At 36.8% G+C, this 17,194-nt stretch overlaps 1 protein-coding gene across 1 annotated transcript in view; it reads left to right on the top strand.

The window, feature by feature from the left end:
- Window positions 1-15,900, top strand: part of PTEN (phosphatase and tensin homolog) — a 70,508-nt gene extending 54,608 nt beyond the window's left edge. The window contains exons 8-9 of the mRNA XM_089510352.1: window positions 9,557-9,784; window positions 11,927-15,900. Of these exons, the coding sequence (XP_089366478.1) occupies window positions 9,557-9,784; window positions 11,927-12,112 (414 nt within the window). The 3' untranslated portion in view covers window positions 12,113-15,900. The remainder of the gene's footprint in view (window positions 1-9,556; window positions 9,785-11,926) is intronic.
- Window positions 15,901-17,194: the final 1,294 nt, after the last annotated feature.

Here is a 17,194-nt window from a genome sequence, read left to right as displayed (position 1 = left end):
CTACAAGAAAACCTGCTTTATTACCAAACCAGGGATTTAATTTGCGAATGGTTAAAAAAGCAAGCTGTACTTACATGTGACACTTGTAATGTTTTCAGGAAAAAGACAATTGTATCTGGAATTTTCTCAGATTGATGCTGATAGGAACAAAAATGCTTTCCTTACAGAGATTTTGCAGGAGTCATAATGAGAATTAATTTTTCTAAGCCAGATTGTGTGATCCTCATTGAGTTATTAATTATGATGAACTATTCCAGAAACATGGTTCCTGCCATTTCTGTGTTTTGCATCTTAATAACTGCCAGTACAAATCAAGTTAAAATACAAAATTATGGTTAATTTGAGGCATGGCTAATTGCTGTACAGTCATAAATGAGGAAAATACTGTTGATTTTCCTGAAAATAATGTTTAGATGGCCCTGGCCCTATCTTTGCTCTTGTGCGTATGACAACATGTGAATTTGGAACAACAAGGAGAATGATAATGATAATAAGTTTATTTGTATTTTCCCGCTTCTCCCAACGGATCGAAGTGGGATTACAACCAGAAATCTCTATACAATGGCAATCATATCTAAAATACCCATCATAAAAACATCAAACAGTATAAAATCCCATTACAGCAATCACAGGGCAGCGGTCAGGTTATGCAATTTTAACCGGAAGTGGGTTTTTTTATAGTTCTTTATAGAAGGTTAGATGGGTAGGCCCCCGCTGGAAGAGAATAACTTACAGAAAAGTATGCCTGATTTTGTGTTACAAATTTCTCACAGAAAACCTACCAATGAATATTGATATTGAAGGAATAAGTTATTGGCTATATAAAGGCCATCCCACAGAGTAGCTAAGTCAGCTTCAGTAAACTATACATCCTGTAAAAGCATTTTAAAAAATTCACTGAAAGAACAGCATGTTGAGCCATAAATAGTGAATCTGCCTTGCCAAGTCTTAAATTAATAGATGAGCTTTAGAAACATTTTTAGGTTCTGATTTCATCGATTATTCTTCGCTGTTGTAATCCACTTCAGTACACCAAGTAGTACTGTAGTACAAGTAGACCCCTACTGGATACCTCATTCTTGCAATCAACAGAATTACCTTTCTTTCAAGCACACTAGTTTGTTGATCAGCAAAAAACAACAACAACCCGAACTTTTGATTTGGTGGTATTTGATAGTTTCAAAAACATTACCATAGTGATTTTGTGTTTCCTAAATAGAATAGATAACAGCATTTACAAGACTGTTTTAAAATCTTGTAAACAGAGATGCAACAGTACAGCCGGCTTTCCATATCCACAGACTCAAGCATCTACAGTTTAAAAATACATATTCCAAAAAGCAAACCTCGATTTATCCATTTTATATAAGGGACATCATTTTATTATACCATTTTATTTAATGGGACTTGAGCATCCACTGATTTTGTTATCCACAGGGGGTCCTGTATTAGTTTCTAGGTGTTTTTTTTGGGGGGGGCATAATATACCCACACAAGTAAAGTTACAATTACTGATGCTGTGAATTTTTTTCTATGATCGCTTCAGAATAGGACTGAGAAGTACCTGAGCTTATTATCCTTTTAAAAAGGAAATAAATAAGCTTCCTCTGTCACGAATGAGATAGTTATCCAGGCTTCATCTGAAATCCTTTGCATCCCTCACGTTCTTTATCTCCATAATTATTGTAACATCAGTTGAGAGTGATTTTAAACTCCCTTCATCGGTGTGTCTTTAATACTTATTGAAAATGGATGAAAATGAGTTTATTGCCCTTGCTAGGTCATAACATTTCACAAAAAAAACAGTAAATCATAGAGTTAGATGAGACCACAATAGCTATCCAGTCCAACCCTCTGCCATGCAGGAATACATAATCAAAGGTGGCCACTTAGCCTCTGTTTAAAAACCTCCAAAGAACATGACTCTACTACACTCAACGTATTTCACTGTTGAACAGTTCTTACCATCAGTAAGTTCTTCCTAATGCTAAGGTGGACTCTTTCAATCCATTGCTGTGCCTTCCTTCTTCAGTATGATATCTTTCACGTATTTAAACATAGCTATCATGTCACCTCTTAACCTTCTCTTTTCCAGATTAAACATATTCTAAACCACTCCTCATAGGGCTTGTTCCCCAGACTTTCTTTGGTCACCCTCCCTAGACATGTTTCAGTTTATCAATAGCATTCTTAAATTGTGGTGTCCAGAACTGCACACAATATTCCGAGTGAGCTGTGACCAGAGCAGAATAGAGTGGTACTGCTACTTCGCTCAGTGTAGACATTATACTCCTGTTGATGCAGACTAGAATCACATTGGCTTTTTTAGCTGCTGAATCACACTGTTGACCCATGTTTAGCTTGTGGTCTACTGAGGCTGCTATAATTCTACAAACTGCATTGTAGAATTAATGTAGTTTGACACCACTTTAACTGCTATAGCTCAACGCTATTGACCTCTGTGATTTGTAGTTTTGTGAGATACTTAGCCTTCTCTGTCAGAGCTCTGATGCTACAACAAACTACAAATCATAGAATGGAGCCATGGCAGTTAAAGCTGTGTCAAACTGCATTCCAGTGTGGCAGCAGCCTATGACACCTAGACCCCTTTCACATGTACTGTTGTCAAACCAGGTGATCTAATATTGAAAACATTTCCCAGTGTTACCTGCCTTGTTACATTGGAGAATTTGGATGTCTTCATCATAAACATGTAATACTAATATTCAGCTAAACTAGTGAAAACTTTTTCCCCTTACCATTTGATGTTATCAGTAGAATTATCAGTAAAATAATAACAAATGGCCAGATACTTACTCTGGCCAAATAAAGTGTCAGTGCTCTAGATCAGAGATATGAAAGTCTGGGAGAAAACTAGAAAAATTACCAAGAGAACATTTTTGCTGGGGGTTTCCCCCCCTAAGGACATGTCCTTCAAAGGAAAAAAACTTTGGAGATTGTACAAAAAAACTCAATTGAAAGGTATAGTCATTTGAAGTTGCAAGAACTTTATAAGTAAGGCATACTAAAGGAATGGAGAACAGTAATTCCTGTGCATACTGTAGACATATACAACACTCAAATCCAAGATGCATTTCTGCTCCTAATAGATGCTGTCATTCTCTGGATGGTGCAGAAGAGCAATCCACATCATATGGATTATTTCATGCCAACTGAAAAGGCAGGAGTGGTCAAAAAGCTTAAGTTTTTGAACTTCATTAACAACAACAACAACATCAATAATAATTTATTTCTATCCTGCCTCTCCCATAGGATCGAGGCGGCTCACAACAATGATAAAATATATACAGTATAAAAATACCACTATCTCCTCCTCCCCAACAACATCACAATAAATCTTACATAACAGTAAAAAAATACAATTTTAAATCATTAAAACAATGAGAGACAGGACAATGGGCATCTTGGGATAATCTGTGAATAGTCTATATTAATAAAGACAAATATGAAGACTCATTCAAAAGTCAGTCTTACATAAACTGATTTTGATTAGAGATTTTTGATGCCAATATTTTCAGAGATTTGTATGTGGGTTATATGACAGATTAGTTCACAAATGCATGTGTATGATATTACACTGTTGGAGAGTTCAGTGTTTTCAGTGTTGGATTAAACTTGATATCCAAATATGCTGCTAGCGTAGTCCCTAACATTATGGTTGTATGAGACATTTAGTTACATTTTATGTTACTAAAGTTGTAAAATAAGTCTAAATTTGATCTGGGGGAAAAAGTATTGCATGTACTGTATTTCAGTGTTTTCAAATATTTTCATTATTCCTCCTCCCCCAAAAATTCTGGTCATATTTCATTATTTTTTATGTGTAGTTGGTTGAATCTGTGGACCCAGAGCCCACTGTACTTGCAGGGGGACCATTTTTGGGAAAGTCAGTGAAAGGTCAGGGAAAGTAGTGTGGATATGATTAATATTTACTTGGCCATGTTTTTTTTAAAAATTATTGCTGCAAAAGAAGAATCAGTACTTGTGGCAGTTGGCGTATAGACACACCAGAATAGCCATGTAATATAATGATGCACACATGCTCTATAATATCATTATATTATTTTGAACATGTTTATTAGCTGAGGGTTAATAATTTATCTTGTAGATTGGCTTACAGTTTCAAACAAACTGTATCTGTTTAAATTGATTTCAACATGTGAACATTTTGATAGGACTGGTCAGTTTGTGGTTGGCTGGACTCTTAGGAGCCAGACAATACTCTGTCCAGCTGTGAAATCCAGACTTGCTTCAGTGCTACTGTCAGTTCACACACACACACACACACACACACACACACACACAGTTGAAAGGTCCAGGGGGGCGATGAGAGGGAAAAGGGGCAGCAGGGGTGGTGGTGAGGGGAAAAGGGGATGGCAGAGGGCCTTCAGTTAAAGTATTGATGCACAAGAAAGACAACAGACCTTTAGGACTATGTTGGGGATGAGGGTTGCATGAAACCTCTTTTCAAGTTCCCTTAAAACCATCACAAAGCCTCACTTCATGTGGTTGTATCTCCCGCTCTTCACCTGCCTGCATGAACTCATCCTCTTCAATGCATGTTTTCACTAGTGGTGGGAAACTCTTGCATGGCTTGGGCTCAAGGCATCATTTCTGTTGTTTGGAGCAGTACCGTTTGGGGACAGACTGACTGACTGTAGCAAGGAGTTAGATTCCGTAGCATTGGAGAAGAAGCAGTGCCAAAAAAGATATTTCATGTTTGAGACCCTGCTTAAGCTTTATGTGCTCTAGCCTGCTTTTGCTTTATTTCATCAGACAGGCAGAGAGAAGAGGAACTTGACTGAGCAGTGACCAACAAGCTTCTTGCCCGCAGTGGCCTTTGCCACAAAGCCAGAATGAGTGAGAGCCTTCTTAGACAATGCTCAGCCAGCTGCTTGGTTAGACTTCAAACCATATGGACAGAACTACTCTGACGGTGATCTGGTGCAAAGGGAATAGTGACCAGCAGCCAGTCGAGCAGCGACTGAGAGGCCTCTTGCCTGCACTGGCCTTTACCCCAAAGCCAGCACAGGCAAGATGATGGTGGTGGTGGTGGTGGTGGTGGTAATTATGATTATGATTATATTTATTTATATCCTGCCCTTTCCCCAAAACTGCGACTCAGGATAGTTTACAGTACTGTATTAAAAAAAAACCAGTACAATTAAAAGCAATGGTACATTAAAATAGAATTAAATTGTTACAATATTAAAACAAATTACAGTACATGTTAAAATAATAAAATACAATTAAAAAGGTAAAAATGTTTAAAACACTTTAAAACAATGCAACACCCTAGCTCATTCTTTGTGCTTCTTGGTTGCTGCTCAGTCATTTGCTGCTCCCAGGGTGACTCAATGCAAAGGGAGTAGTGACCAAGATTGGTTATTTTAAATTTGCAGTGGAACAGTAGACTTAATATCAAGAAATAGGTGTTAGGGGATGCTAGGATTGTCACCAAAGAGGAAAGAGGGTGGCAGTCCTAAAAAGTTTGGGGTCCACTGATTTAAATCATAGAATCATAGAGTCAGAAGAGATAACAAGGGCCATCCAGTCCAACCCCTGTGACATGCAGGAATCTACAATTAAAGCCCTCCAGACAGGTGGACATTCAGCCTTGTTTAAAAACTTGCAAAGTAGGAGACTACACTAGTCTCTGGGGCAACATGTTCCACTATCAAACAGCTCTAGCTGCCAGGAAGTTCTTCCTAATGTTCAAATGGAATCTCTTTTCCTGTACCTTGAATCTGTTGCTCCAGATCCTGGTCTTTGGAGCAGCGGAAAATAAGCTTGTGCCATCCTCAATATGACATCCCTTCAAATATCTAATCACGGCTATCATGTCACCCCTTAACATTCTTTTCTCCAGGCTAACCACCCAGCTCTCTAAACTGCTCTTCATAGGGCATGGTTTCCAGACCTTTCTTTGGTCACCTTCCTCTGGACATGTTCCAGCTTGTCCACGTTTCTAGACCTTTCACTATCTTGGTTGCCCTCCTCTGGACACTTTCTAGCTTGTCATCCTTTTTGAATTGTGGTGCTCAGAACTGGATGCCATATTCCAAGTGAGAATTGACCAAAGCAGAATAGCATGGTACTGTTACTTTCCTTGACCTAGATACTATACTCATATTGATGCAGCCTAGAATTGCATTGGCTTTCTTAGCTGATGCATCACATTGCTGACCTATGTTCAGCCTGTGGTCCACTAAGACTCCTATTTAGACCGAAAGCTATTTATAAAATGGTAAAACATAATTTGAAACATGGGATAAGATCACTCGTCTTCTTATCCCACAACTGGTACATTTTGTGAGTTGTCTTTGGTGTGAAACAAAACACTTTTCAAAGCCCAAGTATATAATATCAGCCAGATCACTCTTGTTGACATTTTTATGACATTTTCAAAGAACTCGACAAGGTTTGTAAGACTATACATAGATTTACTGAAGCCATGTGGGGGTTTTTTGGGACTCATCTATATGCTTGAGAATCTTTAATAACACTTTCCATGAATTTACTTGAAATGGAAATTAAGCTTATTGGTTTGTAGATTCTTGGATCTTTCCAATATCGCCCTTTGAAAACTGCCACTCTCCAGTCCTGTACTGCGAGGCTCATCTTTGAGACATATTACATATTTTAGTAAAGAAGTTCAGCAGTTTCATTTTTGAGTTCTTTAAGAACCACCTGGACCTGGAAATTAGTTTTGTTTGTAATTTGTCAGTGAGGTCTTGAATTTCCTCTCTTGTCACTACTTTTTAGCTTGGAGCCAAAGTGGTCTGTATCAGCACCAGTTTTCAAGTGCATGTTTTTCAAGAACAGGTACCACACTATATCATCACCAATTTCTTTAATTCAGGCAGTAAACCATTTTAAAATGTTGATTTTGGGTTTGTTCTTTCTCTTAAAACAGGAGTTCAGACATTATTATATGTAGTTGAGCACAAAAATGTCGCTAGTTTTTCAAAAACAAATCACAGCATTTCTGTACTTGAATGCTTTACATTAAAAAGAGAGAGAACAAATTAAGCAACAGAAGAAAGAATGCTCAAACCAGTTTTCCAAGATGTTAGAGAAAGCACCAATTTTTAATTAATTCTATATTATATCTAAGTTTGTTTCTTGTAGGCCACGCAAGGCTCTTAACTTGAATCTGATGGAAGCCTTAGTAGTTTCTAGCTTGAAAACTGGCTAGTCAGTAATAAAATACATATTTTTACAGCGGCACTGGATGAAAGGAAAAGGCAAAAACAGAACTATTATTATTATTATTATTATTATTATTATTATTATTATTATTTATTATTAACCTTTATTTATAAAGCGCTGTAAATTTATTAAAGAAATGGGTTCAGGGTGACACTCAAAGTCAACTTGGCTTCATTCTGCAATTAAGAACATTTCACTCATTGCAGCAGCAGAATTTTACTCAGTTAAATGTAAACTGTAAATTTTCCACTGGAACAGAACAGAACATTTCTGTTAGTGCTATATTGAATTTCCACTAATGTTGTTTAGAAACTAGGTAAAGTAACTGAAAATTTTCAACTACCCCTCCTCCTAAACCTGGGAATAGACACTTCCATATATTTGAGGCATGCTTTTGAAGAGAGTAATGGACAGAAATTTGTGATTTTGTCTCCTGTTAACACTAGGGCTGAATTGAAGTACTGTATATACTCATGTATAAGTCTAGGAATTTTAGTCAAAAAAAAAAAAGAACCATCCCCTGAAGAGCATATCCATCTGGAAACACTTACCCCTCTCTATTTTCTCATCCATCCAGCTTTTAGTAAGAGTGCAAACAGCTGTATCAGCTGGAATTTTTAAAAGTTCTTTGTCATTTTTATTCTTAGCTTTATCATTTATATCCTTTGCTACATGCTCCTAAGTTATCCCCGGGTCATATCAAAATCCATAATTTTTGCCCCAAAACTTGCCCTCGACTTATACATGAGGTTGACTTATAGCCGAGTATATACGGCAGGTAGCATAACACTTTGTATATGTTGCAGGGTGGAGGCAGAATGAGGAATGAAGGCCACAGGGAAGAAGAAACAATTCATTAGAAATTAAGAGAGATGCAAAAAAAAAAAAAAAAGGGGGGGGAGGGAGAACTGCAGAAAATGATATCTTTTAATCTTTCTAGAATCATTGTTAAAATATTTACATTCTAGTTTCTAACTTGATTTTATTGCATTTTTAAAACTAAGTTTCTTAATGTGGCCTCAGTTAAACCATCTTTGACAATGAATGTTCAGAGAAATCCAAATTTTCATATAATTGTTAGTCTGTTTTTAAAACGAGAAAAAAATGTTTTTGTCATTTTTTTAGAGCATGGGTTTGGACAACTTCAACAAATACAGAGGCCACTTTTCTGCTTAAAGACTTCCAAAAATGTTAAGAGGCAAAACCGAAATGTCTAGAATTCAGCTGTTTTATTTTATTTCCTTGATCAGAAAAGGGCAGCATGAGAGAGTCAAGTAAGCCAGGGACAGCAGAAATAACCATACGTTATCCACTTCTGTGCTGGACATTATTTGTAATGACATTTCCATCTTTTTGTAATTTTAATGCAGTTTGAAAACAGGTGTGTTTCTTTGGTTAACAGTCTATACTGAAAACAGGTCATATTAAAACTTATATCTTGCCCAGGAAAAAAAAGGGGGGGGGGATTTTAGTACTTGTGTAGCTTAAACCATTTAATAAAACCCTTATTTAATGTATGATTTAAAAAAACAACAAATGTAGTTAAATTTGAATAACGGTCAAGGAAATTGACAAACGTTAGACATGCAATGTTAGACAAATAGAAATAAAATTTGTGTGGCTATCCTGACTTAATTTATCTTAATTATTGAAATTGACTCTAAAGATGCTGCTAACTTTGAATGCCCAGGCCTGAGGGATGAACTCTGGCTCATAATGCTGCCCTTGTTCAAGTGAGCAATCTGTACAACTTCTGGTTTATTTTGTAGTGCAGAGTTTAGTATGACTAGAAGAAGAATTTGAAATTATAAATTTTAAAATATGGTTTTAAAGTGGTGATGATGATTAATAATAAGTTTTGTTTTATTTTTTGGCAATTTTTAAGCTGATCTTATTTTTGCTATGAAAGACATTTTGGGAAAAGGGTGGCATATTAATTAATTAATTAAAGGCAGGCAGGCAGGCTATCCTATCTAGGGCTTATGGGAATTATAGTTCAACACCCTCAAGGGCTACATCTTACTCTGTTATAAATATTAAATATTGAGGAAATATTTAATTTGGTAATTGTGTTAATCATTAGGGGAACAAAACTGAAGTGGATAGCTCCACAAGAAACATGAAGAAGGATAACAGTGAAATTCCGTTTTCTGTGTCGATAGAGAAATGAACATAAGAAATAACAGAAGTCTCCCCACTATAATACTTCTCACTTCTGCCATTGTTTTATAAACATGTTTGTGGTTTCAAACTTTCAGTAACTACCTAACAGTGTATATGAATTGTCCCTTGTATGTTAAAGCAAATTCTCTTTTGTCTTTAGGAAAAAATGTTTCATTTCTGGGTAAACACATTCTTCATACCAGAACTGGAGGAAAATTCAGACAAAGTAGAAAATGGAAGTCTTCTTGGGGATCAGGAACTTGATGGGATTTTCAGTACAGAGCGTTCAGATAATGACAAGGAATATCTAATACTTACTCTAACAAAAAATGATTTGGACAAGGCAAATAAAGACAAGGCAAATCGTTACTTTTCTCCAAACTTTAAGGTGAGTATAAATCTGAAGCATTAAATAATAGAATTTGAATGGTGTACTGTACATGGAAGTTATACATTTTTTATTTTACATCTCATGGGTAAATGCTTTACAAACCAATCGAGAATGTCTGTAACTTTAAATAATGATAAGATAGCCAGATTTAAGAAAATTCTGCATCCTGTATTTAATTTAATGATCTTTCTTTACTATGGCACGTTATAGATGGGCCCATGAGGCGCCATCATAGCACCGCGATTACGCGCGAGGGGCGGCGCTTCCGGACGTGCCTTGCCCCTCGTGCGTAATCGATACATCAAAATGGCGGCGCCCTATATAGACGGGCGCCGCCATCTTGACGTAGCGGACACTCTGCGTCTGCACGTCCAAACCCGGAAGAGACGTCGCGAGTGCGCACTTTGGCACTTGTGACGTCTCTTCTGGGTTGCCGGAAGGAGCGCGATTTCCACGTTCCTTTTTTGCAGCGCGGAGGAGTTGCGCGGTTTGGCTGCTGCGGCTCCTCCCCACTGCAACTGGCAGCGGCCCAAGACCGCCCCTTTTGGGCGGTCTGTAACAGGCCTATCTTAGCCCTGCCATGTCTCTTCCTCTCTTTTGGGGTGGATAGTGGGCGGCAGAGAATGAACATTTTGTCTGCTTGAACAGTCTTTCTGTTACATTGCAAACAAACAGAATGCAAACCTGCAACCTATGACTCCAGGAGCACAACCCCATCACGTATATTCTTTGCCTGATTAAATGCTAGTAAGCTTCAGAAGCTAGCATGACATTTTTTTGGTACTTTTGTATTGGCCTAATTATCACCAATATGTATTTGATATTTGGGGTTATATTTAATGGTCAACACGATTATTTCTGCAAATTTTTTTTGCTAGTATAGAGCTATTATTGTACATTGACTCTACTGAAATCTACTGTTTGTGTTCCCCCATTTTTTTATCAGTACTTGCATATAAATAAAACAGAAGTGTCAGTTGGAAGATGTATCCAGCTGATTTTGATATGCTGAATTCTGTTAAGTGAAGTTTGAAATATTATGGGAAAGATATATAATTTTAACCGCCTCAGTATTTACCATTTCATAATTACATGTTAAATTTTGGAATACCAAAGAAATATATTTTTTCCCTAACAATTTTGGAGAAGAAATCTTGAAGAGGCTGCTAAATCTATTGAGAAGGGGAGAGTAACTGATGGAAGATCACTTAGGAGGTGCAAAAACCACTTTAAGTAAATATGTGGAGAAGCTATGTAGGTAGATCCTTACGGTACAAATGTGAAATATTTGATCAGTCCCTTTTAGAATAGTGCTACTCAAAGTGGTGGTCTGTGGACCAGTGCAAGTCTTTGACACATTGGTTGCCTTTCCACAGAGTGTTTTCCAGAGAGAAAGCAACACTTTGCAGCCTTTGAGCGTAGCACTCCCAGTATACTGGGGGGGGGGGGGGGGGGAACCTGCTAGTCCTCCCCGCCCCCCCAGTATACTGAAATGGGAAGCTTAAAAGCAATAACAAGCCTTTCTTTTTGCTGGCTAGAATTTTCTTTTTGCCGGCAAGTCTTTCTTTCATTTCATAAGGTATATGTTCCCTGTGTGGGTTTCTGTATTATGTTGTTACAGTTTTGCAGTTGGCACTGTCTAAATAACTGAAGAACACCTTTACCTTTATCAGCCTGTCAGTACTTTACCTTTATCGCCTGTCAGATCACCAGGTGAAGGCGGGTTTTTAAGTATGGTGTATGACAGAAAGGAAAAGCACCTTCATTTTGGGTCATCCTAGGTCTAAAACGTCCTTTCCATGTAGATACATTGGTGCTGATGTATTCTTTTCATCACTAGGTCGACACCTATTTGCTTGCCCAGACATTTTAAATTGCTTTATGATACTGAAGGTATAGCTATTTATTTTATCTCTTGTCTTTTTTATTCTTAATTGGTGTGATAATTTAAATTATTTATTTCATTTTGCAATGCATCGTGCTGCCTTAAGTTAAAGAGTGGTTCATAAGTATTTTAGATAAATAAACCTTCAATTTTCCCAACATAAGAATAGAAGTAGTTCATACCAGCAATGTGAAAGCTAAGCTTTTCTCCTTGGAGCAGATACGTACTAATTTCTGTTTTTATTCCTCCTCCAGGTGAAGCTATTTTTCACAAAAACAGTAGAAGAGCCATCAAACCCAGAGGCTAGCAGCTCAACTTCAGTAACACCGGATGTTAGTGATAATGAACCTGATCATTATAGATATTCTGACACCACTGACTCTGATCCAGAGAATGAACCTTTTGATGAAGATCAGCATACACAGATTACAAAAGTCTAAATATTTTTTTTATTTGGGAAAAAATACCACAAAAAGGAAAACTTGAATAAACTGAATTATGGACCTTTTGAAATGGCAATAGGACATTGTGTCACAATTATCAGTTGTAGGAACAGTTCTTTACCTGACCAATCTCATTTGCCCTCTGAAGCCATTGGGCTTGACACTTGTTGTCCCGTTGAAAAAAGGTTACGTAGCTATGTTATGTATATACCTTTTTGTGTCAAGAGGACATTTAAATTTCAATTAGGAAAACACAAAGATGGCACTTTCCCATTTGATTCCAGTTTTATAAAAGTGGAGACAGATCTGATGTGTATACGTAGGAATCTTCCTTTTGTGTTCTGTCACCAATTGAGGTTCCTGTAAATCTCTTTCTAATACACAGGTTCACATCCTGCCCCTTTCTTTGCACTTTTGTGGCAACAGATAAGTCTGAAGTTGGCTCAGAGAAGTAACGGGTTTTACTGCATTCAAATGTATGTAATATGGGTAGGAGAGTGGAAAGAGAAGCTCAGAAAGGAATGTTTTTGCTGGACCCTGGACTGTGTACCATTTCCAGCTTACTTACATGCACCTCTTTAGCATGCAACAGTAATAAATCCTGGACATTTGAGGAATCGCCGCTGTCACTGCTTGTTTGTGCATTTTATTTTATTTTTAAGCATAATGGTGCTAGAAAAGGCAGCTAGAGGGAGTGGTTCTGTATTAGGGGTACAGGAATGAACCTTCCACACCATCATAAAAGATCTACAAATGAAGGGATATGAAAAAGTGGTTACATTTGAAACAGTAACAATGACTTAACCATACAAATGTGGAGGCTATCTGTCAGAAATGGGCATACACAGGTATTCGTGTGTTAAAATTGCCATTCCCTGAGCTGTGGATGATAAATGTAAGAGTAATATTTTTTTCTAAGAAAAGAAAAAGAAAAAAAGAAAATCAAAAAAATCTTGTCTTTCAAACATTTGGAATTGCTATTTTGAATTTTCACTGTGTAAAATCCCATTGGTTTATTGGCGTTGACTTGTTCTTTATTGGTTATTCCACTTGAGTAAAAGGATTTGGAATCCATTGTGCCCAGTCTCTATTAGCGTTAATAACAAGGGTATAAATGGTAAATAGTTGAGGCAGAACACAGGCTGAATACTGAACAAAGGGGCGTCATGCTCCTTTAACATTCATTGGTGAATTTTGCTCCCTTTCTAATCCTGTGTGTAGTTGCGTGCCTATGACTTCATATTGATTTTAGTGAGACTTGCATGTAGCTGCACAGGATCATAGCTTTCATCCATTATGTAAACTTTCTCAAAGCTAATGATAAGGCTTCCTAGGTTTGACCCAGTTCTACAATTCCATAGAAGTAACCGATTCGCAAGAGGTAACTACCGAATCACCTTTGACTTTTCTTCAGTGACTCACATTGTACCTGGTTTCTCTTGAACAATTTGAAAGCCTCATTAGCCAACTAAAAATCTTGTGCTTTAAAACTTTTGGATGTTGACAGTGTTCGGTGTCTTGTACTATTCTACTGCTTATCATGGAAGGGCCAGATTGGATATAGTTGAGTGGCCTTTTGCACTGTTGTTCTTCCTTTGGAATGTGAAGGTTTGAATGAGGGTTTGGATTTTGAATGTGTCAGTGGTTCCAAGAAGCCTTGCTTACATTTTTATGGTATAGTCATTGGAAAAGGAAAATGGCATTATATATATATATACATTATATAATATATATTATGCATACTCTCCTATACTTTATTTCAGCTACCATCCCCATAGAACATGGCAAGAATTGCTATGACTGAAAGGTCTGAGTCCTAATTAAAACTTTATTTATGACAGTATTCATCATTAGCTTGAAAATGCATTCTTCTTAGGTAATTTCTTGAGTTTCTGGACTGTGTGCTAAATTCTTGGATGTGCAGCAGCTTACATGTCTGAAATTACTTGAAGGCATCACTTTGACAGGAGCTTACTCTTAGGCCCTGTGCCATCCCTAGTCATCTGTAGTCCCATTTAAAATAGCTTGTCACAATAGCTGAAGGGCAGTTGTATAAAATAGCACCAAGGTTCTTTGCTGTGGCACAAGTTGTAAACTGAAGGGAGGTTTACATGCAGCATCGATTGTTTTCAGCTTTAAGGGGGGAAAAGTGTAGGGTGCTAGTGTGCAGTTCCATGTTTAAATTCTAGCAAACGTGCAATATGTTAACGATGCCTGTGGTTGCCACAAAGTGCCTCGTTTACCTTTTTAAAATACTGTTAAAAATGTGTCATGCATGCAGATGGAAGGGGGTGGAACTGTGCACTAAAAGGAGGCTTTAACTGCAGTGTTTGGTAGAGCTGCCTCTTTACTTCGCCAGTTCAAAATTCTCAGTCTGTTTTCATATAGAATATATATATATACTAAAAAAAATCTGTCTGTTAAGCAGCCTTATTCTGATTCAGCCTCTTCAGATACTATTGTGCTGTGCAACAGTGGCTCTGTGTGTAATGCTATGCACTGAGGATACACAAAACAAGAAAATGACATGTACAGGATAATGTCTCATACAAATCAAATGTCCGTTTGTTATTGTGTTTAACAGCCCTTTATCTTAGTGTTAAAACTCCACTTAAATCTGATTAAAGTTTCATTCTTGTCACTGTGTTGGGTGTATTTTTATATGGAAATACATGGAATAAAATGGTTTATGCTTCTGTAAAATAATGAAAAGCACATGTGATTAAAGGAAAAGCTCATTTTATGCAAATTAGAAATTTTCAGTTTACAAAACCAAACCGGTGGGATTTTGACAATTTATGATTGGACTTTAGAAGTAAACAGAGAGTTACCAACATTCAAATGACCTGCTGTATAAATGTAATTGCATATATTCCTCTTATATTATTGGGCCTGTTCCTGTATTAACTTTGGTATAGGATGAATATCCCTTATCTGAAACTAGAAGTGCTCGAAAATTTGAAATGGACGGGGGAGGTAGTGACACCTTTGCTTTCTGATGGTTCGGTATACACAAATTTTGTTTTATGCACAAAATCTCCAAGATATTATGTACATAATCCAAAAGACTGCTGGTCCAAAGCATTTTGGATAAGGGAGATTCACCTGATAGGATAAACTGCTTCATTTTTGGTGCATGTGAACAGATATAGCTCAGTGATAAAGTCCAAGTTACTATGTTAAAACCATTACTTTCCCTTCAAGTTAAAAAGCACTCAGTCACATGCCTTAAAAACTTAACTGAGACCAAGGAGAGCTACAGGAGGCAGGATTATGTTAAATAGCCAATGCTGGTTGAGTCTCCCTTCTCAGAAATGTGAGAAGTGTTTTGGATTTTGGGGGTTTTTTTTCTGGATTTTAGAATATTTCTATGTACATAATGAGATATTATGGGAATAGGACTAAAGTCTAAACATGAAATTCATTATATTTTGCATGCACCTTAAAAATATAGTTTGAAGGTAATCTTATGCATAATATAGTTTAGCAGTTGTGCATAAAACAAAATTTGCGTACACTGAACCATCAGAAGTCAAAGGTGTCACTATCTCAGCAACCAATGTGGACAATTTTGGAGTATTTCAGAATTCTGGATAAAAGAGACTCAACCTGTATGTTTGATTCGGTTGATGATGGGACAGCCCCTTTATATCCTTTCAGATCTAGAACATTTAAACTGTTTCTGTTGCTTTTTAAGTGTATGTTGAATACAGGTCCCCTTCCTGGGCTTTCTTCCTAATAAACTGCCAGCATGGGTGTGCCATAGCTGGATATCTGGGATGGACTTTATTTTGTCACTTATATCATTATTATTGTCAGATAAACCATTCCTACAAAAGAGTCAAATGCTAAACTGATAAACTGAAGGCTGATTTTTGATGCTGAGCTACTTGTTGTAAGGTACATAAAACAACATAACTGTGCTTTTATAAAACAAGGTTATCTAACTTTTAAAATACTCTTAAGTAAGGGATTCGTTTCATCCTTTGTAAATGTGAGATTTTAAGAATATGTGGTTCCTACATGTGCTAGTCCTGAGTTCCTTTGTAGCAATGTACCAAATTATTGGTTTTATGTCTAAATAGCTTACCATTGTATAATATGAGCTGAGGCCCCAAGCATCTTCTTACTGAATCCATTCTAGATTTGCTTGAAGTGAAAATCAAAAGGGATGAGACTTGTGACATATTAATAGTGCAGCCTTTTTTCTTCTTTGTGATGATCTTTCCCATGTCATGCTGACGTTATTGCTATCTGTTAACTTAAAGCTGTTAACCTGACAAATTCTCTGTGCAAGTAGTAAAGGTTTTGGTGCTAACATGAAAGGCTTGGATGGGAATTGGGCATACATGTTTCTTCATTAGAAATCTGATCTCTGTTATTATTCTTGAAAAATACATAATGAATTATGATTTCTGGTTAGGTCTTTCTGGAAAAGTAGCGTTTATTATGTGTCTGTTTAAGCTACAGTTTTGGTGTATCTGTTCAGTATTATAGGTTACTCAAAATACTTGGGACTAGAAGTGTGTTGGATTTTGGATTTTTTCAGATTTTGGAATGTTTGCATATACATAATCTTGGAGATGGGACCCAAGTCTAAACATGAAATTCATTTATGTTTTTCTATACCTTATCCACTTACCTTGAGGGTAATTTTATACACAATATTTTAAATAAATTTTTGAAGAAACAAATTTTGTATACAATGAACCTTCAGAAAGTAAAGGTGCCACTATCTCAGCCACTGATGTGGAAATTTTGAATTTAGAAATATTTCACATTTTGGAATTCCAGGTAAGGGAGACTTCACCTGTAATAGAAGGCTGCATTTTAGTAGGTTTTGTTTTCTTCCAGTAAAACATGTACTGTATGGTCATCTTTGGTTCTTCTCAGGTGTCATGAGATCTTCGGTATGGACTGAATATTTCTAAGCATTTTTAATCAGTTTTAAGTGGAACTTGATTCTCGGTGCATGTACAGACCATAAAAACTTCTAAACCTGCTTTAGTCCTTTGTGCTCACTTTTAGAAGTTAAAAGTGTATTCCTGCCCCTTTTCTTGCTACTTTGAAGCAGAAACC

The sequence above is a fragment of the Sceloporus occidentalis genome, unplaced genomic scaffold (assembly GCF_023333645.1).
Source record: "Sceloporus occidentalis isolate IW3139 unplaced genomic scaffold, rSceOcc1.0.p SCAF_2, whole genome shotgun sequence".
Classification (NCBI taxonomy): Eukaryota; Metazoa; Chordata; class Lepidosauria; order Squamata; family Phrynosomatidae; genus Sceloporus; species Sceloporus occidentalis.
Note: the sequence above shows the minus strand (reverse complement) of the source record. Positions and strands in the feature narration are given on the sequence as shown.